Source organism: Canis lupus, chromosome 21 (assembly GCF_011100685.1).
Source record: "Canis lupus familiaris isolate Mischka breed German Shepherd chromosome 21, alternate assembly UU_Cfam_GSD_1.0, whole genome shotgun sequence".
Taxonomy (NCBI): domain Eukaryota; kingdom Metazoa; phylum Chordata; class Mammalia; order Carnivora; family Canidae; genus Canis; species Canis lupus.
The window spans coordinates 33,033,086-33,060,770 of NC_049242.1; the positions used below are offsets into that span (position 1 = coordinate 33,033,086).

The 27,685-nt window shown below is 41.8% G+C and overlaps 1 protein-coding gene and 1 long non-coding RNA gene across 4 annotated transcripts in view; one reads left to right on the forward strand and one right to left on the reverse strand.

The window, feature by feature from the left end:
- Nucleotides 1-5,222, reverse strand: part of SCUBE2 (signal peptide, CUB domain and EGF like domain containing 2) — a 63,910-nt gene extending 58,688 nt beyond the window's left edge. For 2 of the 3 annotated variants that reach the window (XM_038569009.1, XM_038569006.1), the window contains exons 1-2: nt 5,041-5,222; nt 3,645-3,767 (exon numbers count right to left, since the gene is read on the reverse strand). In XM_038569009.1, the coding sequence (XP_038424937.1) occupies nt 3,645-3,767; nt 5,041-5,179 (262 nt within the window). In that variant the 5' untranslated portion in view covers nt 5,180-5,222. Of the gene's footprint in view, nt 1-3,644; nt 3,768-4,155; nt 4,208-5,040 lie in introns of those variants that run through there. The other variant, XM_038569007.1, reaches the window with a different exon arrangement.
- On the forward strand, nt 4,334-27,402 carry LOC119865004. The gene is made up of 2 exons (XR_005375730.1): nt 4,334-4,701; nt 27,154-27,402. It is a non-coding gene; the product is annotated as an uncharacterized LOC119865004 (long non-coding RNA).
- The last annotated feature ends 283 nt before the right edge of the window (nt 27,403-27,685 follow it).

Consider the following 27,685-nt stretch of genomic DNA (forward strand, 5'->3'; position numbering starts at 1 on the left):
GGCATAAATACATAAATCAATGCATAAATAAACAGGGGAGAAGCAAAATATCTTCCTTACAGAGAATTTCAGTTAAAAAATGTATATCAAATTATCAGTTATTATATCATAGTAATAACTGTTACAGGCAAGATCCACAGTTGGATGCTCAAATCAGTGGGCAAAGACTTGAGAAGGAATAGGATATTAGCATAGACAAATTATCTGCCCTAAGATGTGTGTTTATTGCAAAAGGGAAAAATAGTAACTTTGCAGTGGAGAAATCCAAGACGCACCATCTCAACTAGATGATCAAAGTTAATATCACCAGTAATGGGGCATATTAATGTCATGTGCCTCTCCCACCATGAAATGTGCTAAAAAGCACACAGCACCTCTATGGTAGCCTTGTCAAAATCTTTACTTTTTGTATTACTACAATACATAATCTTAATTTTATCATGAGAAAACATACAACATTCTCTTATTGTGCCAATTCCTACTGTATCAATTCTTATTATGAAAAAAAAAAACATAAGGCAAACAAAAGAACTCAGCTGTATTCATCCAAAGTGTCCAAGTCATGAAAAACTAGGAAGGACAGGAACTGTAACAGATTGGAGGAGACAGAGGAGACACAACAACTAAATGTTATGTGGGACTCTGAATTGGAATGGCCTGGGGAGTGGTGGGGAGAAGGGAGAACATTAAGAAAAAACTGGTGAAATCTGAATCTATAGTTTAGTTAGACGTACTGTGCCGATGTTAATTGGTTAATTTCCTGGTTTTGATATTGTACTATGGTTATATAAGTTGTTAACGTCAGGGTAAGATAATTGAAGGGCATATGTGAATTCTGCATTAGTTTGGCAACTTTCCTGAAATTTAAAATAATTCCAAAATAAAATGTGCTTTTAAAAAACACAGCTCTGGGTGCCTGGGTGGCCCAGTCAGTTAAGCATCTGCCTTCGGCTCAGGTGGTGATCCCAGGGTCGTGGGACAGACTCTCACATCAGACTGCCTGCTCAATGGGGAGTCTGCTTCTCTCTCTCCTCCTGCCCCCCCCACTTGTGCTCTCTCTCTCTCAAATAAATAAATAAATAAATAAATAAATAAATAAATAAATAATCTTTTTAAAAATTTATAAAAACAGAAAAAAACCCCACAAAAATACAGCTCCTTAATTAAAAGGCCAAGTTTAGATTCATTCTTGTTAAATTTGATTCATTCAGTTCTCTAAATAGAAAAGAACCATATAATGATCACTGACCACTGAAATACCCCCATCCCCAAAGTCTGAGATATAAACAAAAATAATTTAGAATAAAACTTCACTTATTCAAAGACACCTTGGAATCATATTATTTTCAAGATACTTATCAGGGCCAATATTTTCATTTCTCCAACATTTTGGCAGAAGAAACTTTATAGAGGATAAAATTCTGGTCACTCTAGGCAAACCCAGTTCCCATCCTTATACTTAAACAGTAACAGTGAAGCTGACAAAAATCACAGCATAAATGATACCATGGGTTGGACTCAAGAGGTTTAAACCATTAAGTGAAGGAACACCCATAAAAGAATTACATCTTTAAATATCTATATCTTGGAATCCTTGTAATCTTCATTTTCTCTCCTTTTCCTTTTTTTTTTTTTTTTTCCTTTTCCTTTTTGAAAGAAAGTTTCTGCTTCTCGACTCTTGCATCAAGAAATCCAAACTAAAGAGGGACATCCTTACTCACTAACTTTATAGGTATTCAAAAATACTACAAGTATGTAAAAGATCATATTCCTCTGGAGTTTTAGTTTTAAATGACACTACAAAGAATATATGCTCCCTGCTAACAGTGATTACCTATGGATAAAGGGATAAGAGGGTCTTTAATTTTGTTTCATACATTTTCTATAATGTTTGACTTTTCATAATAACAATAAATGTTATTATTTTATTATTATTATTTTTAAAGATTTTATTTATTTATTCATGAGAGATACAGAGAGAGCGAGAGAGAGGCAGAGACACAGGCAGAGGGAGAAGCAGGCCCCATGCAGGGAGCCTGACATGGGACTCGATCCTGAGTCTCCAGGATCAGGTCCTGGGCTGAAGGCGGTGCTAAACCACTGAGCCACCCGGGCTGCCCAATATTATTATTTTAACGCCAATTTAGATATATAAAAGCAACAACTCTGGTCAATCATTAGTTATTTTAAACTAAATACTTGACTTTTCAATGAAAAATTGTCAGCGATTCAATTTCATGTGCCCTAATGTCAAGCCCAACAACTAAGAATAAGGAAATTCTTGCCACCTGTCATTCTACGTCTCTTACTAAGTATGTCCTCTACCTCAAAGAAACGTTGGCATAGTGTCTGCCCCCTCCCATTCCCAGAGAGTATACAGTGACTAGAAAATCGGTGAAAAAGTAAACAATTTTTTCCCCCAAGCAGAGTACCAACATGTGTGAATTCCAGTACTATAAGTAGAATATTTAATACAGTGAGGAAATGGTACAGAGGAATCTGCAAAGATATGTTTCAGGGAGAGGCAGCCTTTTGGCCTCCCATGATGTAATAAGACAGAGAGAGGGAAAGGTGGTTATCTGTCTCTGGAAGAACATGATCTTAGAGAAACACAAAGACTTTAAGGATGGACTACCAACCCCATCTGCTATGAACCTGACCAGAAGTACACTTCCTCTGATAGGAGAAGCAAATTTTTCACCTTGTGCACAAAGGAAAGTATAAGTAACAGGATTTCTCACCCACCAAAGAAGGACACCAGGAGGTTGAGTGAATACAAGAGATATGGGTCCAGGGACAGAGCTAGGGTAAATCCTGACTTTCTTCAACCTGCAGGTTAGCTGTGTGATTATGGCCACAAGTCCCCTTCCCAATTCCCCTGCCTCAGTGTCTCACATCTGAGGGACGGGAATGGCTCAGAGCTCCCTGAAGGGCCCTGCCAGCTCCAACATGCCATGATTCCATCCCCAGGAATCTCCTTCTCCTATGAGTGCTCAGTCTTTGCCCAGTTCTGGATTTCAGTGTTCGTGACACTGGCCCAGAACACAAGATGGCAGAGTCCAGACTAGAGGCTCTACTGATCTAGAATTCTAAGGGCTTAAAATATCCCTCTGCACATCTTTCCAGGGTGAACATGCAGCTCCAAGTGAGACAGGCCCTTGGTATAGCTTCTAAAGCTTAGAAGGTCACAATGCCAAACAGCCCAAAGCCATGAGCAAGATGGAGCCTCCAGAGCCAGCAGGGGAGGGCAGGACTCCTGCACTCAGACTCCAGGGCAAGGGTGTAAATTGCCCCAGGAAGGTGCATGATCAGTTCTTTTCTGGCTGGCATGGCTCTCCTGATCAATATGGTTGTTGACTTTCTGCCCCCAAACTGACTGGGACCAAAAATAGTAAAACACCTCTTTTCCTTTTCACAAGCTAGATGAATGTTTCAGAAACACATAAAACTACATGATCAGCTCTAGGGAAGACCTGATGTTCCTAGTGCGTTAAAGGTCTGGAATGTAGTTCAGAAGGTGGGTGGTATGAGCTAGGGGGTAGTAGAGCAGCACTTTTACCAACATGAGTGGCCACTGCAAGAGCTAAGGGGGTGGGAAGCTTCACCTGCCTGGCTCATTTACCACCAGTCCCCAAGCCACTTACCCTCACACTGCCTGCCCTCCCCTTGGTAGCCAGGCTTGCAGGAGCACTTGTAGGAGGTGAGTGTATTCTGACAGATGGCATTGGTGTGACAGTCATCTAGTCCTTGGGCACACTCGTCCACATCTGCAAAAGAGCACAGCAAGCTCCTGGTATGGTGCCCTGAGCCCTTCATGATCTGGCTTCCGCCCTCTTCTAGCCTCATGCCCCATCAGCCCACCCCAACTCTCTCCTCCTCAGCTAAACTCCTCAGGAGCCCCTGGGACGAACTGTACCACTTCCAGGCTCCTGCTTCCAGGCACAGGCTGTTTCTGCTCACTAGACTACTCGCCCACACACCCTTCCCACTCAGCCCCAATCTACCACCTCCAGGAAGCCTATCATGATCCCCCAGTGTAGGGGGTGTCCCCCACAACCTGCTCCCATATTTATCTCCTTTCATAGTGTATATTATACAGGACTGTCACTGCTTTCCTGCCTGTCCTCCCCTCTAGATGGTGTCTTGATTACAGACTCTGTGTCCTTGATGTCGAGCACAGTGCCTGGCACATGAGCAGTCAGCAATAAATGCCTATTGAAGGAAAAGACAAAGGTTGGCAAAACAAACAAACAAACAAAAAACCCAAAATGCTGAAAACGAAGCAGTGTCAGCTTTCTCTCAAGGTCTGGGGTTTGGGAGGGGGAAAGCTTGCCCTGGGCTCTGAGCACACCATGCTGTGCTCTCAGGCGGTGCAAAGTGGGAATGGTTTCGGCACCCCATCAACCTCTGCCCACCCTCTCCACCTGGAAGTCGGCCTTGGTTTAAGTATTTCCTGGGTTGACACCACTCAGGATGTTAATTAAAAACAAAAGTTTTGAAAACACTGCGAGTGCAGTTAGCGCAGAACGCCCAGAGTAGGCATCTGCGGCCGCCGGGAAGCCCGGGGTGTTGCGCTGACGATACTCCCGGATCCCCAGCCCGCGCCTGCTTCGCAGATAGAAAACTCTCTGGAGCCCACCCTGGAGCGCACGGAATTTCCCGGCTCCAGGAGAAAGAGGAGCGAAGCTGCCACGACCCCACGTACGTACGCCGGCCGCGACCCTCAGTTTCCCCATCCACGCAAATGAGGAGCTGGCCCCGAGCCCGGTGGCTCCGTCCTTCCCAGCGGGCGGGAGTCCGACCAGCAGGCCGCCTTCGGGGACGGCAACTGTCATCGGCCCCGGGTCCGAAGCCGGCTGCGCCCTCAGGCCCCGGCCTCTGCGCGAGCGGTGGTGGCGCCTTGGCCTGGCGGGCGGGTGAGGCCCCGGGGGGTCGGGGGCCACGCGGAGCTCCCGCAGCCAAGCCCCGGCCCGGCCCGGCCCGCGCGCCCGCCCGCCCGCCCCAGGTGCGTGCCGAGCCCCGGGAGCTGCGGGCACTCACCCTCCGGCGGCCCCGGGGCGCGGCCGGGGCGGCGCGGGACGGCGGCGGTCGGCGGCGGCGGCGGCAGCAGCAGCAGCAGCCCCAGCAGCAGCAGCAGCGCCCAGGCCGTCCCGGGGCAGCCGCGGCCCACGGCCCCCATGGATGGCGCAGCGGCTGCGGGCGGAGGCGGCGAGCGAGGCGGCGGCTCCGGGAGGTGTGTGCGGGCGCCCTGCCCGCCGCGCTCTGACACCCCCGGCCCGGCCCCGCCCGGCCCCCGAGCCCCGGCCTCATTTTCACACGGTCCTCCCCGGGCCGGGGCGGGCGGTGCGGGGGGCAGTGCCGCCCCTCCCGGCCGCCCCCTCCCCTGCGGGCGCGGGGCGGAGGGGGCGCGGCCGGCCGCGGTGGCTGGAGGGCGGCTGCCAGCCTGGCCGGGCGGGACCGCGGCCCCAGGGCAGGCCCGGCACCAAACCTGCGGCGCCGCACCCCTGCCGGCTCCAGCCCCCAGAGCCTCGTGCTCTGCCTGTTCGCAGTGTCCTACAACTTGACCCAGTCCCTCTTGTGAGGCAAATAGCACTCTGGCCTGAAATAGGAGGCTCCAGAAAGTGTCCTATGGTCCCAGATGCCTAAAGCCGCTTGGGACGGTAACGTGGTTGGAGTGAGAGTAATTCCACTTACTTCTGACCCTCAGGAGACCCAGGGGAGAGGACATCAGCTTGCTGCTCACCTTGACGTGCACTCTGCACCTTTCTCCATGCCGTCCAACCCAGGCCTTCTGTGATCCCCAGCCCAAGCAGTGGCCCACCTGTCCCACTGCCCCGCTGCCCCGCATGCTTAGACTGTTCCTCTCTGGTACAATGCTGGGCCTACAATCACAGCAGGAAATGTTCATCTCCCAGGACTCTAATTAAATATATCTAGAGGACAGCCTAAAAGGTGAAGGGAAAAGGGGCTAGAGGTCAAAGGTGAGCCACCAGGGACAAGAGCCAGCACAAATTTTGCCTGGGTTGCAGATGGTATCTATGACCACCTGAACTCATAAACATCAGGTCTGACCAGCTGCAAATACAGACAGCACCATCAGCTGGCTTTCCAACAAGCTAGTCCTTAAAAGGGAACATGTGCATACCTCCCCTTGCCACCGATGATGGAGCCCACTACACTTGGCATGGAGCACTTGAGGAACAAATGTAGTAACAATTCTGAGATGCTGTTGTTAAACATCACACTGAGGGGTTTTAATCAGAGCGTCTCTTTATTTATTACATTTTCTCCTATGCATACATATACATACATACATACATGTATGTTTGTATGCATGTATATATATTTATACAGGAGAAAATTTAATAATGAATATATATGAATAGTGTATCTATCTATCTATCTGTCTATCTATGAATACAAACACACACACACACACACACACACACACACACACACACCCCTTTGGCAATCAGAAAAAAATAAACATAAAAAAATCCCACCTAGTTCAAGCATAAGAACATGTCTTCCTAGGATCCATCCAATTCCCAGAGCGCCCCCTTTGTAGCACACCCCCCACCATCCCCACAGCCCCATCTGTTGCCCTGGTCTTTCCCATGCCCATGGGCCTCGGCAAAGAATGCCTCTTTGGGCCTTCATTGCTAGTGCTGCTGCCTGATGGAGAATCTGAGAAAATAACTTTTCTGTGGTTGTTTTTCTTTTGACCTTTTCATCCCCAGTGAAGGCAGGCAGGTTGCATCCCTTTTTCTCTCTTTTTCCCTCTCCCTCCTATCCCCTTTTGTTTAGTACTGAGAGAGACACTCAGCTATTTCTAGTCATAAGGATGGTTTTTACACATTTGTAAATCTTCACTTAGTGAAACGTTCCCTCCGCCTTTGTCTTTGTGTCCTTAATGGTAGCCATAAATTACCGCTTTCTTTTCTCTGTGCTGTATCAGGCTTCATTGCTTTTGAAATGATCAAAGTTATTTTCTTTTAAAATCCAACTGGAAACTACCCATTGTGTGGCACAGACCTCTTTAGCTCCAGTCAAAGCATATAAATACATAAAGCTGCTCATTAAACTCTACGGGAGCCTCCTCCAGCCCCTTGTGCCTGGTAAAGAAATAAGAAATGAATGTGCTGTTCTTTCCCTTCACCATTTCCCCCAAGTTTATGTTTCAGTAAGAATACAAATTAATTATGATAAGACCCAGTGCTTTTTTGCCTAAGAGGGTCAGTTTTTGTCATGTTTCCTGGAAAAGTTCACCACTGGCAGAAATCTCAAAAAATGTTCTGAATCCTATTTTGTTTGCCCTGACTTCCATACAAATGTGCTTTCAGCTGGTTGGCTCCCAGACTCCTGGGCAACCTTTCTGACACTTCAGATTAAAGTCAGTATGGTTTACAACTGGAAATTTCCACAGGGGAAAGGCTCCAGGGGAAATTTGTGTTCAAATGTCAAAGTTTTCAGTGTTCCGATGTCGGGAGGGACTTGGTGGGCCTTGTACTAGCTGTTGTCTGCCCTCTATTGTCCAGCGGAGGTCCCCACCAAACTTCTCTGAGAGGCCACAGACATGGTCCCTGGACTGAGTGAGGCTGAATCTTCCTTTCCCTCTCTCTTTCTCTCCCTTGCCTCAGGCTGAGAAGCCAGTGAAAAAGAAGTGAGGGGAAAGAGAGCCCAGTTGGCCCCATCACACTGATGTGGGCTTCTGGCACCACAGAGACTGCAGAGGCAGAAGGCCCCAGGTGCCTTGGCACCATGGACAGCTAGGTTAAACTCTGCATTCACTGGACACCTTCCGATGCCCATCTTTTCTGACTCCTCAACAGACTTTGGAAACTCTTTTTGGAAACTCTCCCTCCCCTGGATTTTCATAATAGCAGGCCAGCTCCTGGTTTTCCTCCTACCTCTCAGGAAATGCCTTCTCAGTCATCTTCTTGGGATCCTCTTTCTACACCCCCTCTCTGATGGTTCACGCATTCCCTTGTTTCCGTGATAGAAATCTCCAGCGTGGATCTCTCCCCAGAGCTTCAGTTCCATGTATCCAATTGCCTACTGGATACCTCCGCCTTGATCTGACAGGTCCCTTAGATTCAAGATGTTCAAAACAGAGCTTCTCTTCTTCCTCAAACCTGCCCCTTCCCAAGTGCTCCCTCTCTCAGAAAAGGGCACCACCATTCTGCCAACACCACGTCAGAGATCTGGCAGTCATCCTGAACTCCATTCTTTCATTCTACAACATCCAAACAATCTTGTTAACTCTTGTTAACTCTACCTTCTTATCATCTCTAAATGCTATCCTCTCCCTCCATGAGCTCCTGAGATCTTTTCAGAGCTCAGGGCCTCATGAACCCTCACTTGGTCTGTTGCTCAGGCTGGTATCCCTGTCTACAGCCTCATCTACCTTCAGTGTGTCTTTCACAGTGGCTGCCAGACTAAAATATAAATTTCAGCACACCGCTCCCAGTCTTCCTCAGGCTAAAGTCAAAACGCCCTTGATACAACCACTAGGGAGAACTGTTGGGCATAACTTACTAAAACAAAAATGTGCCTTTTCACTTCTAGGTATATATCCAAGAGAAATGAATACATTGTTCACTGAAAGACATGTACAAGAATGTTCATAATAGCTGTAGTCACACTAGCATGAAACTGGAAATAACCCAAATGTCTGCCAACTAGAAAATGCATAAACAAATTTCTGGGTGTTCATTTAATGGAATACTATGAAGCAAGAAAATGAACAAAGTCTCTCTCTCTTTTTTTTTAAAGATTTTATTTATTCATGAGAGACACAAAGAGAGAAAGAGAGAGAGAGAGAGGCAGAGACACAGGCAGAGGGAGAAGCAGGTTCCATTCAGGAAGCCTGACATGGGACTCGATCCCAGGTCTCTAGGATCAGGCCCTGGGCTGAAGCAGCACTAAACCACTGAGCCACCAGGGCTGCCCAAGAACAAAGTCTCTTAAGTTCAACAACAAGAGACATCTCATGATCATTACACTGAGTAAAAGAAGCCAGATACAAAGGGTATAAATTGTATAAGTCCACTTCTGTGAAGAACAGACAGAACTAATTAATAGCAATTGAGGCCAGAGCAGTAGTTCCCTCTAGGGAGGGGGACTGACTGGGAAAGGCATAAAGGAACCTTCTGGAATGCTAGAAATGTTTTAGATCTTGATCTGGGTGGTGATTATAAGGAGGTATATACACATTCACTGAGATGTTGGCTAAGCTTAATGCACTTTATTATCTATGTTTTACCTCAATAGCTAAGCTGAAATAAGAACTGCCTAGCCAAGGATTTTTATCTCATCCCATTCTACTTTGCCAGCTTGTCTCCTATCACTCCCTCAAAGGCTATGCTCCAGAGACAAACTACTTATGCCAGAACTTTATCATTTTTCCCTCATATATCTTTTCTTTTGCCCACACTCTTTCCTTGGCCTAAAAGACATGAAGTAGGTCTCAGTAAATATTTAAATGAATGAAATGATATATCTTGATTATAAATATTACTATACCTCAAAGAAAAGGGTGTTTGCTGAGATGTTCCCCCAAAAGTAATAAGGTATGGATGAAAGTCCTAGAGTGATCAGGTTAGCAGGTCCTGAGAACTAATGCTGGAAGGAAAATTGATCTGTTCTTGCTCACACATTAATTTCTTCTCCAGGGATGGCTGTCACATCCCTTGAAAAATTTTTTCAATATGTCTGAGTTGGGGACACCTGGGTGGCTCAGTGGTTGAGCCTTTGGCTCAGGGCGTGATCCCAGAGTCCTGAGATTGAGTTCTACATCAGGCTCCCTGTATGGAGCCTGCTTCTCCCTCTGCCTGTGTCTCTGCCTCTCTCTCTCTTCTCTGTGTCTCTCATGAATAAATAAATAAAATCTTTAAAAAATATATGTCTGAGTTGGATTTGAGGTAGTAAATTTTTCTAGTTGCTTTATTCATCCCCATCTACTCCTTTTTTCTTCCTAAGATATATTTATCCCTTCCCAAAGCAGGCCATGTTCCTAGGAGGTTAAGCTACCCCAACCTCTACTTCAGGCTCTAAGAGTTGGCTTAAGACAATCAGTATCTTTCATGCTGGGGCACCTGACCAATTATTTTAAAATATAAACTTTATCATTATTTTACAGTTGTAGAATCTGAAGTAAAGAGAGGTTAAGTAACTTGCTAGGACTCAATGCCAAGATGTCTGGCATCAGATCACCTTCTTAACCACTGCTTTGTACAGCCCATGTATGCCAAGCATTGTGTTAGGCATATGGAAGATACAAGATAAATTTAGAGGTAAATCCTGACCTCAAAGACCTAAAAGTCCATCTTCAAGATATCCTCCAAAATATAAATATTACAATTCCTGTCTAAAAGCCTTTGGTGGGGCATCTGGGTGGCTCAGTCAGTTAAGTGTCTGCCTTCAGCTCAGGTCAAGATCTCAGAGTCCTGGGGTTGAGTCCCATGTTGTGGGGGGAGGATCCCTGCTCAGTGGGGAGTCTGTTTCTCCCTTTTCCTCTGTCCCTCCCCCTGCTTATGTGCCCGTGCATCCTCACTTTCTCTTTCTCTCTCTCCCTCAAATAAATAAATAAAATCCGTAAAAAAACAAAAACAAAAACAAAAAATCCTTTGGTGCTTCCCTGCCTGCATTTCCTGTGTCACATGAGCAGGACCAGCTACATAATTTGCAGGGCCTAATGCAAAATTAAAATGCAAGAACCCTTATTTAAAAAACAAAGGTTCCATTTAAAGTGCTAAAAATTTTTTTTTTCTTTTAAAAATATGCTTTTTTGGGCAGCCCGAATGGCTTAGCAGTTTAGTGCTGCCTTTGGACCAGGTTGCGATCCTGGAGACCCAGGATCGAGTCCCACATCGGGCTCCCTGCATGGAGCATGGAGCCTACTTCTCCTTCTGCCTGTGTCTCTGTCTCTGTCTCTGTCTCTCTCACTCTGTGTCTCTCATGAATAATTTTTTTAAAAAATAAAATCTTTAAAAAAATAAAAATAAAAATATACTTTTTAAAGATTTTTTAAAAGATTTTATTTATTTATTCACGAGAGACAGAGAGACAGAGGCTGAGACACAGGCAGAGGGAGAAGCAGGCTCCATGCAGGGAGCCTGATGTGGGACTCGATCCCGGGACTCGAGGATCACGCCCTGGGCCAAAGGCAGGTGCTGAGCCAACCAGGGATCCCCAAGATTTTATTTTTTAAAACAATCTCTGTACCCAGTGTAGGACTCAAACTCACAACCTGGAGATCAAGAGTGGCATGCTCCACCAACTGAGCTAGCCAGGTGTCCCCTTTTAAAAATAGTTTATTACTTGTGAAACATAGTAGGGGTAATAGCAATATATAAATAACAACATAAACTCACAGGGCACTGAAGGAAGCCTACTTCTCCCTCTGCCTATGTTTCTGCCTCTCTGTGTCTCTCATAAATAAATAAATATTTTTTTAAAAAAACCATAAACTCACAAACTGCAAAAAGAGAACGTTTTTTAGAGACATAATTTTATACAATGCAATAAATAATAACACTATTAATGTTGACATAGATTTTTGATCATAAGATTATTTTCTGCCTTATTTTCCTGCAGATTCATGTATTAGGTCATCAAATTTATACTTTTAGGATCTTCATTTTCAATCAATATAATTAAAAGGACATCAGTCATTCTTGAGAAATCAAAGGTCACAAATTTCAATAATTTTTAATTTTGAGAAGGATCTTTCTGCTGATCCCACTGTTACTGGGTCTACTGAGAGTATTTTATAGGCTATTACATATTGGGATACACTTCTGATCAAACATTTTAAAATATAAACTTTAGTATATCTAGACCTTATGATTCTTGTGGAACAATTTTTCTAAAAAGATTTAACTCTTCATACAAACCACTTTGGGGTAAGTCTGACTTTAGTTATAGATATAAATTTATACAATGGTGTTTCAATATTTTCTTTGATATTTCCTATAATTTGTGGAGGTCATATGAGAAACCAAAAGAGGCTTCATGATTTGTATATAGTGCAAAACACCTGTTAATGTATTTGTCATATCTTTGATTAGAAGGGAAAAATTAATTTTAAGATTGTCTTCCTTGTTAATAATTGGTTAATCTGAAGCTTCATATGAAAATGGCATTCTTTTCCACCTAATGAAACAACCTTTGTATTTGGTTGCTATTTCTTTTTTTTTTTTTTTTTGGTTTCTATTTCTAAGCCTGTGGGTACTTGTTTCCCAATGTTGCAGGTGTTTAAAAAATCAAAGATTCTAAACTGTTTAAAAAAATTCTAATAACTCCCTGCTATACTTGATTATAGGGTGTATATGCTTGCTTTTATTTTGTAATAATTTACCAATAAAGTTTACTGCCTGAGGGGGGACAATTCCTGTCCCAGTGCTTGGGCCAGAGTTAATATTTGTGCAGACGCCACAGGAACAGGCTCTGGGGATGGACCAGTCACTGTGGGTCTTGACGTTGCCCCCATGCAGACAGCCCCCTTTCTTCTTGCTGCTGCCTTACCTAGCTGCCTGTCTGAGCTTTATATAAGGATATGAGCTAGTTTCATTATTCTCATAGAAGGAAAGTCATAGATACTATCTAAAGAAATGCAGGGAAAAAAATAAAGAAATGCAGGGCGAAGGACATCATAGAAAATTATAATTATAAAGGCAACTGCAAGCAGAAAAATCCAGGATTTCTAAATAGCAGAAGAGCGTGTACATGAAACTGGCCTCAGAAGAGACATGATAGAAACCAATTTGTAATGGAAGAAATAGAGGTTGACAATGAGCTACTACTCTACCTCTTAAAAATGCAGCAGCCCCCCCCCCCCTGCCAAATGCAGCAGGCCCAGATAATTTCACAGGAAAAATTCTAACAAACTTTTAAAAGAGTGGATTATCCCAATGTTTTTTTTTTTTTTATTGTTCTAGAGTCATGAGGAAAAGTTCAAATTTTTTCTATGAAACAAGTATACCATTAATATCAAAACCTGCAGGGCGCCTACCTGCTTTAGTCAGTGGGGCATGCAACTCTTTATCTCAGGGCTGTAAGTTTGAGCCCCATATTGGGTTAGAGATTACTTAAAAATAAAATCTTTTTAAAAAGATCAGGGCAGCCCAGGTAGCTCAGCGTTTTAGTGCCATCTTCAGCCCAGGGCCTGATCCTGGAGACCTAGGATCGAGTTCCATGTCGGGCTCCCTGCATGGAGCCTGCTTCTCCCTCTGCCTGTGCCTGTGCCTCTCTCTCTCTCTCTCTCTCTGTGTCTCTCATGAATAAATAAATAAATCTTTAAAAAAAATAATAAAAGTAAAAAAAGATCAAACTTGATAATATTGTACACACACAAAAAAGCAAACTATAGATCAGTATCACTTACGACCATCAATAAAAAATCCTAAACAAAAAATTAGCAATCAGAATTTAGCATCATAATTAAATAGTATACATTTCAGAAGGCAAAGATGGTTTAATATTATACCATTTATATAACTAATCATAATAAACAAATTTGAAGTAGAAAATCATATGATCACCTCTAAAGATGCTAAAGGGCATTCTAAATATGCATTCATGAAATGCCTGGGTGGCTCAGTGGTTGAGGGTCTGCCTTTGGCTCAGGTTGTGATCCTGGGATTCCTCATTGAGCCCCCTGCAGGGAGCCTGCTTCTCCCTCTACCTATGTCTCTGCCTCTCTCTGTGTCTCTCATGAATAAATAAATAAAATCTTAAAAAAAAAAAAAACCTTTGTTTTTTTTGTGACATCCGTCAGATAGAATATTATGCAGCTGCAAAAAGGAATGAAGAAGCTCTAAATGTTTTAATAATATGGAAAGTCTCCAAGATACACTTTTTTTGAGAGAGAGAGAGAGAGAGAGAGCGCACACAGTGAGGCAAGGACAGGGGGTAGAGGGAGAGGGGGAGAGAGAGAGAGAGAGAGAGAGAGAGAGAATCTTCCATAGGCTCCATGCTCAATGTGAAGCCCAGTGCAAGGCTTGATCTCATGACCCTGAGATCATGACCTGAGCTGAAATCAAGAATTAGATGCTTAACTGAATGAGTCACCCAGGCACCCCTCCTAGATACTTTTAAATGAGAAAAACAAAGTAAACAAAGAAAAACCAAGTATAGAACAGGGGATATTCTGCTACCTTCTATGTAAAGAAAGAAGAAAAATAAGAATCTGTATTTGTATTTGTTTATATATAAAGAATCTAGGAAGAGGGGCACCTGAGTGGCTTAATTGGTTAAGCATCTGCCTTTGGCTCAGGTCATGATCTCCAGGTCCTGGGATCAAGCCCTGCGTCAGGCTTTTCACTCCTCAGGCTTCCCGCTCAGCAGGAATCTGTGTTTTCTCTATCTCTCCCTCTGCCCCTCTCCACAGTTCATTTTATCTCTTACAAATAAATAAAATAAAATCTTAAAAAAAAAAAGAATCCAGAAAGATATAAAAGAAACTAAGGAGGTGACTGGGTAGATCGAAGTGGAAAATGGGAGGGAGGTTTTCAGTGATTATCTCTTTATACATTTTAATTGTTGAGCCATGGGACTATATTACTATAGATGAAGAAGGAAGAGAACTAGAGTGGAAGTGGCTTTTGTTATCATGTTCACCAAAATAACTGAGAATTGAATGAAGTCTAGATCCCAACCATTTTTGAAAATCATGAGAATTTTCAGTGTTTGTTCATGGTTCATTTTCAGCTGTAAAGTATAAGTGAATTTCTCCTGTTGCTGTAGAATTGTTGACACCTTGAGTAGCCTGGGTGGCTCAGCAGTTTAGCGTCGCCTTTGGCCCAGGGTATGATCCTGGAGACCCGGGATCGAGCCCTACATCAGGCTCCCTGCATGGAACCTGCCTCTCCCTCTGCCTGTGTCTCTGCCCCTCTCTCTACTTCTCATGAATAAATAAGTAAAACCTTTAAAAGAAAAGAAAAAAAAAAAAGAATTGTTGACACCTGATTATGGTGAATTACTGTCCTGCACCAATTTAGGCTGAAGAGGCAACAGATAATGTTTTTTAAATTCTTGTGGCAAGGGATGCCTGGGTGGCTCAGTGGTTGAGCATCAGCCTTCAGCTCAGGGTGTGATCCCGGGGTCCTGGGATCGAGTCCCACGTTGGGCTCCCTGCAGTGAGCCTGCCTCCCCCTCTGCCTATGGCTCTCTCTCTCTCATGAATAAATAAATAAAATCTTTAAAAAATAAATAATAATTCTTGTGGCAACATTGCTAACTATTGTCTAAAGCCTATGGGAAGAAAATGGGCAATCAAAACACACACACACAGGCAGTCTTTAAAATCACCATATAAGATTACTGATATTAGAGATGCCATTATCCTTTTAAATTAGTGCAGAGCCTATTAATAAGATAACAAGTTAAGATGTGACCTGTGGGGATCCCTGGGTGGCGCAGCGGTTTGGCGCCTGCCTTTGGCCCAGGGCACGATCCTGGAGACCCGGGATCGAATCCCATGTCGGGCTCCCGGTGCATGGAGCCTGCTTCTCCCTCGGCCTATGTCTCTGCCCCTCTCTCTCTCTCTGTGTGTGACTATCATAAATAAATAAAAATTAAAAAAAAAAAAAAAAAAAAAGATGTGACCTGTGATTTCTTGCAAATATCTGTTTATCCATTCTGTAATTTTCTTGCAAATAACTAACACAAGCCAGTTTGTCAATTATTTATTTCTAAAATATAGCTCATGCCAATGTTCAAGAAAAAAGAAAAGAGAGCAAAGAAAAAATATAGCTCATTTACCTTATATCAAAAACTGCACAGCATATGTGATAGAAGAGGCAGGGACTTTAGAGTTATATAAATACATTTGTAGAAAAAGTAGCCCTTGCTTCCATCTCACTACCATGACACCAAAGGGATGATGACAAAGTTTCTACAATGAACATGTATTACTTATATTTTTTTAAAGATGTTATTTATTTATTTATTTATTTATTTACTTAATTACTTATTTATTTATGGGGGGAGGGGGTAAAAGGAGAGAGAAAAATCTCAAGTAGACTCCTGCTGAGCACAGAGCTGCAGGCAGGGCTTGATCTCAAGACCCTGAGATTATGATCTGAGCAGAAACCAAGAGTTGGATGCTTAACCAACTGAGCCACCAGGCGCCCTGAACAGGTATTACTTTTATAATTAAGAAGAGATAAGATTGTTTTATTTATTTATTTATTTTTTATTTTATTTATTTATGATAGTCACATAGAGAGAGAGAGAGAGAGGCAGAGACACAGGCAGAGGGAGAAGCAGGCTCCATGCACCGGGAGCCCGATGTGGGATTCGATCCCGGGTCTCCAGGATCGTGCCCTGGGCCAAAGGCAGGCGCCAAACCGCTGCGCCACCCAGGGATCCTGAGATAAGATTGTTTTAAATGTGTATAAGCTGAGTATGGAGATAGCCCTGAATGTTAATTCTGATCCTGTCATTTATTATCTGTGAGATCTTGGTCAGAGTCTCAGTTTTCCCTTATGTAAACTGAGGGCAATCATTCCTGCTTTGCAGAGTTAAAGTTAGCTATGGATGAGACTATACTTGTGAATGACTGCATACAGGCTCTGGCATAGAGTGGATCCACGGTGACAGAGATTCTCATCCTCCATGCACCTGGTAGAGGCAGGACCCTGGAAGCCAAACCTGGCTGGTGCCATATTTCCTAAATTCCTCTATTTGGGCTATTCTTTGGCTGTGCCAAAGCACAGGTACTTGCCCCTGCCTGTTGGGAGAAACCTGGTTATTAATCCATACTCATAGCATGACTGTTATTAGGAAACCTGGAATTTTTGGAGATAAACTAGCTCTGTTCAGATTCCAGAAGGGTGTTTCCCTTTTTATGCTAATGAAGCTTCAATGTAGGAAACTGAAATGTCTCCAAAAGTATATAATATAGAGAACTGAGAACTTAGAAAATGCTCAGAAGAGTAAGGGTAGGCTGTAGGCTGGGCCTTCAGGAATTCCCAGAAAACACTAGCCCTAATCTGCCAGGGCAGCCACTACTTCTGCGTCACTGGGGCAAACCTCAAGAACTCTCCAAGCAGCTGTGAATTCAGACACCTGAGCTTGAACTCTGTCACTTGTTATCTATGTAACCTTGGGCAAGTTACTTAACCTCTCAAGAATCAAGATAAGGAAGCTGTCATCATAGTATCTGCTCAACACTTCTGGAATTATTTCTACAACTTTGTTTATGAGCAAAAACAAAGCAAAAAGCAAATGGAAAATAGCCTCCACCTCACTCCTACTTTTCAAATCTCACATGAGTACATTTCACTAGCAGGATGTGAGTCACATCCAGGACCCTAGCTGCAAGGGAGCCTAGAAGAGCTATTTATGCTTTCTTTTTTTTAGCTTGTCAGACTATGCAGGGCTGAAAGGGATACCAAAAAGACTTGGAAGTTAGTGCTGACTACCAAATAAACAAATCTATCATAGAGTTATTTAGTTTCTACTAAACTAAGGCAACTTTTGCCACACCTGTTTCTACTGCAGGGGCTCCAAATGTAGTCAAGGTTAAAGCTCATTGTGCTCACTGGAAAATGTAGTAAGACATTTTTTGGTTGCCTCTCAAGCATCCCTCACCCATTATTTGCTCCTAACAATGCACAGATTTTCATTCATTTAGATATCTATCCACCTCTCCACTAAGCAACCTATGTGCTTTGGAAAACTGACTCCAATTTCATCTCCAGGAGTAGACCCTAACTGGTTTATATAAATCAGCACATTCCATCTTCTTGGCCATAGTCATTGGTACAAGGGCAAATTTCTCTCAAAAGAAATGACTTAAATTTCACATTTCCTCTCCACATAGGATCTGAATGGTGAGGGTAAAATTCATAATTCACCTTTTTCAGCTATAGGTTTCTTTGCTGTTTCTAATTCCTTTTCATCCATTCCTAACTCAATTTCTCCATTTTCTTCTCTGTCTTCTCTTGTGTTTTCTGTATATAAATATAAAATGAAACATTACTCAGCCTTCAGAAACAAGGAGATCCTGCCATTTGTGATAACACTAATGAATCTGGAGGACATTGTGCTAAGTGAAATACGCCAGACACAGGAATAAAAATACTGTGTGATCTCACTTGTATGTGGAATCTAAAAAGTTGAATACAGAAAGAGTAAACTGGTGAGTTGCCAGAGGCAGGGAGGTAGGAGAAATGGGAGGATGGTTAAAGAGTAAAAGGTTACAGTTAAGTAGGATGAATAAGTCTAGAGGTCTAATGTACAGCATGATGATTATAGTTAATAACACTGTATTTTATACTGGAAATTTGCTAAAACAGTAGAATTCAGTTATCCTCACCACACACATAAAACTCAAAAATTTCTACTTGTCAAAAATCACCATTAACAAAGGTAAACCACAGCAGAGAAGATATTGCAGTATCTATTAACAACTAGTAGTTAGGGCAGCCCTGGTGGCCCAGCGGTTTAGCGTCACCTTCAGCTCAGGGCGTGATCCTGGAGACACGGGATTGAGTCCCACATCAGGCTCCCTGCATGGAGCCTGCTTCTCCCTCTGCCTCTGTCTCTGCCTCTCTCTTTCTGTGTCTCTCATGAATAAGTAAATACAAAATCTTAAAAAAAAAAAAAAAACCTAGTAGTTATATCCAGAATATATAAAGAATCACTAAAAGTCAGTAAGAAAAAGACAAACCAACTTTTAAAATGATCAAGGGGGTGGGATGCCTGGGTGGCTCAGTAGTTGAGTGTCTCTCTGCCTTTGGCTCAGGTTGTGATTCCGGAGTCTTGGGATCAAGTCCCACATCAGTTCCCCGTAAGCCTGTTTCTCCCTCTGCCTGTGTCTCTGTATCTCTCATGAATAAAATAAAATCTTCAAAAATTAATTAATTAATTAATTAATAAAACGATCAAGAAACTTGAATGAGCACTTCATCAGAAAGGATATCCAAGTAGCCAATATACATATGAAAATGTACTGAATTTCATCAGTCATCATAGGAATGCAAATTAAAACCACAATGAGATACCACTGCACTCCTACCAGATAGGCTAAAAATAAAAAGACTTGACAACATCAAGTGTAGTGTAGGATGCAGAGAAAGGAGAATACTTGCATCCTGCTGGTGGGAGTGAAAACTGATACAACCACTTGGGAAAAGAGTTTGACACATGTAGTATAACAGCAATTCCCCATATATACATATTTTTTCTGGAGATAGATATATAGATATATAGATATAACCAGAAGTACATGCACATTTTCACCAAAAGACTCTAAAGGAACTTTTTTAGCACCATTGTTCATAGTAACCAAATCCTGGGAACAGACCAAATGACCATCAGTAGCAGAATAGATAAATAACTTCATACTACATGGTATATTCTTACTATCCAGCAGTTAAAATGAATGAACTTCAGCTAACATTTTTAAAAAATGGATGGCTCTCACAAAGTTAATGTCAAACAAAAGAAAACTTACACAAAAGAGGACACACTGTATGACTCCATTTACCATCAGGTAAAGAATAGGCCAGTAATTCTCAAAGAGCTGTCTTAGCCTAGCAGTGTCAGCATCTGGTAACTTGTTAGGAATGTAAATTCTCCACCTTAGACACACTGAATCAGAAATTCTGAGGGTGAGTCCCAGAAATCTGTTTTAATAAATCTTCCAGCTGATTCTCATGTGCACTGAAGTTTGAAAAAGCCACTGGAAACAACGGAATTGATCTATGGTGTTAGAAGTTAGGTAAAGGGGCAGCCCCAGGGGCTCAGCCGTTTAGCGCCGCCTTCAGCCCAGGGAGTGATCCTAGAGTCCTGGGATCCAGTCCCACGTCAGGCTCCCTGCATGGAGCCTGCTTCTCCTTCTGCCTGTGCCTCTGCCTCTCTCTATCTCTCTCTGTGTGTCTTTCATGATTAAATAAATAAAATCTTAAAAAAAAAAAAAAGAAGAAGTTAGGTAATGATTCTTTGAAGGTGTGGGGGGAGGGGCATGTGAGAGTTGCAGGGTGGTAGTTCTTATGTTCCATTCCTTGGCCTGGGTGGGAATCATGCAAGTGATTCCAGTTTCAGCAGTGATAATTCGCTGATCTGGATGCATGCTTGTGATTTCTGCATGCTGCTGTTTGTGTGTTAAATTTCATTTTAAAAACCTACTAGAAAAGAGCTACATGATAAAACTGAGGAAATCTTCCCAAAACAAAAAGATGGAAAAATGTGTGTGGTAGGATGAGGTACAGAACATACAGCATATCTCAGCAACAGACATTCCAGAAAAAAAAAAAAAAAGAAGGGAAGGAAAACATCCAAGAATAATTTAAGAAAATTCCCCAGAAATGAAGCCTATGAATTTCCAAATTAATTGAAAAGGCCTCCTAAGTGCCTACAATGGATGAAAATAACACACACTAGGCAAATTTCATCATCAGAAACGACAAAAAGATCGCCCCACAAAAAGCTTCCAGAAAGAAAACACAGGTCTCATACAAAGGGTCAGATATCAGAGTGGCTTTGGACTTCTCAGTAGTGATGCTGGAAACTAGAAGGCATGAGGCAATGCATTTAAAATTAAGAAAAATTATTTCTAAGTTAGAAATCTATATTTTCTTAAACTAGAACTCTATAAGAACAGAATAATTATATTTTCATATATGTAAGGTCTCAAAAAATGTACAGCCCATTGCTTCCTAATGATGTTACTGAAAAATATTCCACTAAAATAAGAGAATAAAGAAAAAGGCATGGGATCCAGGAAAACAGAATATACAATTCAGGAAAGTACAGTAACCACAGCCTCTACACAGTGGGATGTCCTGCAGCCAGGATGATGGTAAGGGGAGACCCCCGGATGACAGTGGGCCCCAGGCAGCCACCAGTCTAGCCAAAAGCAGGTCCAAGGATCTAGGAGAGACTTCCTTAAGAAGATAGGAATGCACTGAATGTCTGGTAAAAACTAATGCATGAAGAGGAGATGTTTTACAACCAGCCAAGGGTTCAAGGTTAAATCAGTGACAAACTCAAGGAAACTAAACAAAGAAATTCCAAGGGGACCATTCTGAAGGGCCACTCTAGCTCCAGAGCTCCCATGGCATCAGTCTAGGCTGTGCTTATGCCTATGTGGCAGCCTGGCTTCTCTCTTGTAAATCCCCAATCCTGCCTTTTTCACCTCTATGTATTCTAAGAGTACTCCCTAAAATATCCCATACACTAAGCTCTACCTCAGAGTTTGCTTTCTGGACATCCCAACCTGCAACACAAGACAACTCCAGAGAAGAGAAAATTTAGAGAGGGAAACACAATCCATCATATTTTACTACACCACCCAGCTATCAATAGCATTTACATTTACAAAGAACTCAAACTTTCACTCTTTGCAGACAACATGATACTCTATGTAGAACACCTGAAAGATTCCACCAAAAAAGTGCTAGAACTGATACATAGATTCAATAAAGTCGAAGAATATAAAACCAACATACACAAATCTGTTGCTTTTCTATACAGCAATAATGAAGCAACAGAAAGAAAAATCAAGGAATCAATCTCACTTACAATTGCACCAAAAACCATAAGATACCTGGGAATAAACCTAACCAAAAAGGTAAAAGATCTGTATACTGAAAACTATAAAACGCTAATGAAAAAAATTGAAGACAAAAAGAAATGAAAAAACACCCCATGTTCATGGATTGGAAGAACAAATATTGTTAAATGTCTATGCTACCCAAAGCAATCTAACATTCAAAGCAATTGCAATCAAAATACCACCACCATTTTTTACTGAACAAGAACAAACAATCCTAAAATCTGTATGGAACCAGAAAAGACCCTGAATAGCCAAAGTCATGCCGAAAAAGAAGAGCAAAGTGGGGAGGAATCATAATCCCAGACTTCAAGCTGTATTACAAAGCTGTAACCATCAAGATAGTATGGTACTGGCACGAAAACAAAGATCAATAGAACAGAATACAAAACATAGAAATGGACCCATAGCTATATGGTCAACTCATCTTTGACAAAGCAGGAAAGAATATCCAATGGAAAAAGGACAGTCTCTTCAGCAAATAGTGTTGGGAAAACTGAACAGCAACATGCAGAAGAATGAAACTGGATCACTTTCTTACACCACAAAAAATAAACTCAAAATGATGAAAGACCTAAAAGTGAGACAGGAAACCATCAAAATCCTAGAGGAGAACACAGGCAGCAACCTCTTTGATCACAGCCACGGCAACTTCTTACCGAACATGTCAACACAGGCAAGGGAAACAAAAGCAAAAATGAAGTACTGGGACTTCATCAAGATAAAAAGCTTCTGCATAGCAAAGGAAACAATCAACAAAACTAAAAGGCAATGGATAGGAGATGATATTTGCAAATGACATATCAGATAAAGGGCTGGTATCCAAAATCTATAAAGAACGTTACACACACACACACACACACACACACACAGAGGGAATATTACGTAGCCATCAAAAAGAATGAAATCTTGCCATTTGCAATGACATGGATGGAACTAGAGAGTATTATGCTAAGTGAAATAAGTCAGAGAAAGACAAATATATAATTTCACTCATATGTGAAATTTAAGAAACAAAACAGATGAACATAAGGGAAGAGTAGGAAGAGTAAGATAAGATAAAAACAGAGTGAGGCAAACCATAAATGACCCTTGACTACAGAGAACAGAGTTGCTAGAAGTAAGTGGAGGGATGGGCAAATGGGTGATGGGCATTAAAGAGGACACTTGTTATGATGAGCACTAGGTGTTATATGGAACACCCAGTTATATGTACTATATATATGTTATATATAACATGTGTTATATGTAAGTGATGGATCACTAAGTTCTATTCTTGAAACCAATAATACTACACTATATGTTAACTTGAAATTTAAAATAACATTTACATAACCATAATAATGTAAATTCTATATACTGATCTAACCAATTGATCTAACCAAAACTACTATATCATTTTATCAAGAGGAAAAGAAAATAGAGAGATGTGTATGTCTTTCCTAGGAGGAAAGATAAATCCTCAATTTCTGTAGCAAGAAATCATAGCAACGTATCAATAAATAATATCTAAGATGAGGGGTGCCTAGGCAGCTCAGTCGGTTAAATGTCCAACTCTTGATCTCAACTCAAGTCTTCATCTCAAGGTCATGAGTTCAAGCCCATGCCCAACACAGAGCCCACTAAAAAAAAAAACACACACACACACACACACAAAAACCTAAGATGTAAAATCAACAAGTAGCAATTGTAGGCAGTTATTTAGAGCCACAGGGATAAATACCAAAATAATTAGATAAAAGCGGTTACATTTGCTCTCAGGGAAAGAGGAAGAGTGGGTAAGGGATTGACTGCTATTTTTCATAGCAAATCTTATAGAATTAGTTGGCTCTTGGGGCACCGGAGTGGCTCAGTTGCTTAAGTGTCTGCCTTTGGCTCAGGTCAATTGATCAAGTTTCAAGTCGGGCCCTCTCTTTAGTGGGGAGTCTGCTTCTCCCTCTGCCTCTCCTTCTGTGGAACTTAAGAAAAAAAAGGGGAAAAACAAAAAAACCTCAGACTCTTAAATACAGAGTACTGGTGGATGCTAGAGGTAGGTGGGGGTGAAATAGGTGAAAGGGATTAATCATGCTTATTGTGTTGGACACTGAGTAATGTACAGGAATGTTGAGTCATAATCTTGTACACCTGAAAATAATATAACACTGTATGTTAATTATTACTGAATTTAATTTTTTAAAATAAGATAAAATAGATGGAGAAAAAAACCCACATGTAGCTTAAATCAAAATATTAAGACTTGGCTGTGTGGTCAAGTGGATCAACTATGATTATCTCCACACAAGATACTACATAGCCCCTAGAAAATGATGCCAAGATGAATAGTTATTGAAATGGAAGGATGTTAAATGGTAAAAGCAGACTTCAAAATGACATCCATGGATATATGCCATCTTTGCATCCCTAACTCTTCTGGCCTCACAGAATCACCCTTTAACATTTAAATAAAAATGGCTAAAATCTTCACCCTATATACTGAGAAAAAGTATATAGCAAATATACTTATATGTAAGCAAATACATACAAGCAAATTCCAATGCCCTCCCCCAAGACTGGTGCAAATTTCCAGGTACCTAGTTCTCATATTTACTATGATTTCCTCTTCCTGCCACTCTAAGTTTCCCTGGCATCCCGCTTTTGGCAGCTGTTCCCTTCTTGTGTTCCTAGGAAACACAAAAAGGAACACTGTCCCTTTTCTTTGATTTCCCCAAAAACTCTCTTACATGAGGCACTGCTGAGGTGGCTACAGTTCTACATGGCACAGAAGACAACTTAAAATCAGCAAAAGGATCCCTGTTCCTGTATGTTCTAGCTGACCCTGCTTCGAGGGATTCTCACTGGCCGTTTTTCTCCCATCCCTGCCTTTCACTAAGTGGCTGGGCCCATGTCTAGGTCCCCACCTACTACCAAACTACCACATCCTTCAAGTTGTTTGTTCTCTTATGCAGAGTATGATCTCTCCCTCAAGGAATCTGCTTTACCCAGCAGAACAATCTTGACCTTTCATACCCAAAAGATGATCAAGAACCCTTTTAAGAGTCATTTCCTTCAAACTGAACAAGCAGCCATAGCCAGTTTTTGCCTGTCTTCTCATTACATGTGTAATAATGACTATGTATTGTTTTGTAATTAAGTTATTTTCAGTAAGAAAGACATCATGGAAGTCAGGAGTTTGGCCCATGAGTAAGTATAAACATCAAGTGCCATGACTGTAGCGACTACCCACAAGTTCCTGCTCCATGCCAGGCTGAGAAGATGCTCATTAGGGCAGTGTGAGCTGTAGAAGACAAGGCAGGTCCAGAGTTCCACAAAACTACTGAGCCCAGTGTGGGCAGGCCAGCAACAGAACTCCAATGAGACATGTGGCCAGTGCAAACAAGCTGAGATCTTGCTCTAGCAGACCATAATGCCTTCCCCTTTCCTCTTGATTGGTATCGTCTGCCCAGGCCTGGCTCAGGTGTTGACTATCCCCCAGAAGCCTTCCCTGAAAGTCCTCTCACCAGCTCTGCTATTTATCAGCTATGTGGCAAGTTAGTTCACGTCCCCCGTGACCCAGTTTCCTCATCTTTGAAATGGGGGATAACCATGTAAGAATCAAATGAATAGGGATCCCTGGGTGGCGCAGCGGTTTAGCGCCTGCCTTTGGCCCAGGGCGCGATCCTGGAGACCCAGGATCGAATCCCACGTCGGGCTCCCCGTGCATGGAGCCTGCTTCTCCCTCTGCCTAGGTCTCTGCCTCTTTCTCTCTCTCTCTCTCTCTATCATAAATAAATAAAAATTAAAAAAAAAAAAGAAAAAAAAAAGAATCAAATGAATAACATTTATAAAGTAGTTAGAATGGGCAGCTCGGGTGGCTCAGCAGTTTAGCGCCACCTTCCGCCCAGGGCGCGATCCTGGGGTCCTGGGATCGAGTTCCGCGTCAGGCTCCCGGCGCAGAGCCTGCTCCTCCCTCTGCCTGTGTCTCTGCCTCTCTCTCTCTCTGTGTCTATCATGAGTAAATAAATAAAATCTTTAAAAAAATCATATAAAAAAAATAGAATGGTGCTTGTTCCAGAGTTAGTACTCTATAATGTTAGTGATCATCATTATCATCATCATTATTGTTACTATGTCCATAGATTCTATCCTTGACCAAGACATCATGTGATCATATATGGGAGTCTGCCCAGGGGTAGGCCTAATATGATGTATCTCTGATTTCACCATAGACATCACCACAAGCATGGAACTTGTGCTCAATGCCTATTTGATTAAAACTTTGCGGAGGGGACACCTGGGTGACTCAGTTAGTTAAGCATCTGCCTTCAGCTCAGATCATGATCCCAGGGTCCTGGGATATAGCCTCACATTGAGCCCCACATCGGGCTCCTGCTCAGCAAGGAGCCTGCTTCTCCCTCTCCCTTTACTCATGCTCTCTTGCTAAATCTCTCAAATAAATAACTAAAATCTTTAAGAATAAAAAATAAATTGAAAAATAAATTTTAAAAATTTACAGAGATGGGGCACCTGGGTGGTGCAGGTGGTTAAGTGTCTAACTCTTGAGTTTCTTCTCAGGTCACGATCTCAGGGTCCTGGGATCAAGCCCCGTGTTGGGCTCCACACTCAGCATGGAGCCTGCTTGAAATTCTCTCTCCCTCTGCCCCTTGCACTTGTGTGCACTCTCTTGCTCTTTAAAATAAAACTTTAAAAACTTGGCAGAGAAGAAACAGGACAGCTAAGAAACTACACATTACCTGCCCTAAAACCCAATTTGAGTTTCGTATGTGATGCAACGTAGGCATCCAATTTTATTCCTTTGCATGTAAATACCAGTTGTTCCAACACCATTTGTTGAAAAAGATTATTCTTTCCCTGTTGATTTATCTTGGCTCACCAAACTTGTCAAGAATCGGTTGACTTGACTATAAATGTGAGGATTTATTTCTGGACTCAATTCTATTCTACTGATCTATGTCTGTCCTTATGCCAATACCACACTGTCTTGATTACTGCAGCTTTGTAGTAAGTTTTGAAATTAGGAAGTGTGAGTTCTCCAGCTTTGTTCTTTTTCAAACTCGTTTTGGCTATTCTGGATCCCTTGAATTTCCATATGAATTTTAGAATCCGCTTATCATTTTCTGCAAAGTCAAATGGAATACTGATAGAAATTGCAGTGAACTATAGGTCAATTTAGGGGGTACTGCCATCTAACCAATATTGTCTTCTGACCCATGAACATGGATGTCATTCTATTTATTTAGGTCTTCACTAATTTCCTTCAGTGATGTTTGGTATGTGTTTTACCCTTCTTTTTTTAAAGATTACTAAATATTTTATTCTTTTTGATATTATTATAAATAAAATTGTTTTAATTATCAGTTCATTGTTCCTTTATGAAAATAAAATTAAATTTTATATTTTGATCCTGTATACTGAAACCTTTCTAAGCTCATTTATTGGTTCTAATAGTTTTTAGTAGACTCCTTAGGATTTTCTAAATACAAGATCATGTCATCTGCAGTTGGTTTACTTTTTCCTTTTCGATTTGAATATATTTTAGTCTTCTTGCCTAATTGCTACTGACTTGTTTTTGAAAATCATTTATTTGCTAGGTCCTTTAATCTTCAGTATACACCAGTAACATGAAGCTAATGTGCTCAATTTGCATACGAGGAAACTGAGAAGAGGAAACACCCTACTTGAATTTGTGGGACCACAATATTCTAAGATTGAAACCTACCTAATTCAGCTTTCCAGACTGAAGCCTGCATTTGGGATTTAGCAACCTTATTCTAAATAAGTAACTACCCAAGAGAATCACCTTTGTGAATTCAATAAATTGAAATATGTTGCAAACAAAACCAAGCACCAATTTTAATTCAACTTTCTGATTGCTTTTCTCTACAAAGTTGTATAAATCCATGTTGTCTCATCATGCTAGAGTAAACTTAGCAAACTGCACAACCAGATGTGCTAGTGTGGTAGGCTGAGGTCGCCCAATTTAGCTCTCATCAGAGTTTCCTTCAATCCCCAAAACTGAAATAAAGAGGCACATACATAAGACCAAGGAGTTTTTTCAAAGTCTAACAGTATCTTGTTTAAAGGTTTCTTTATTAGAAGACCTGTCCCTAATGTATTCAATGT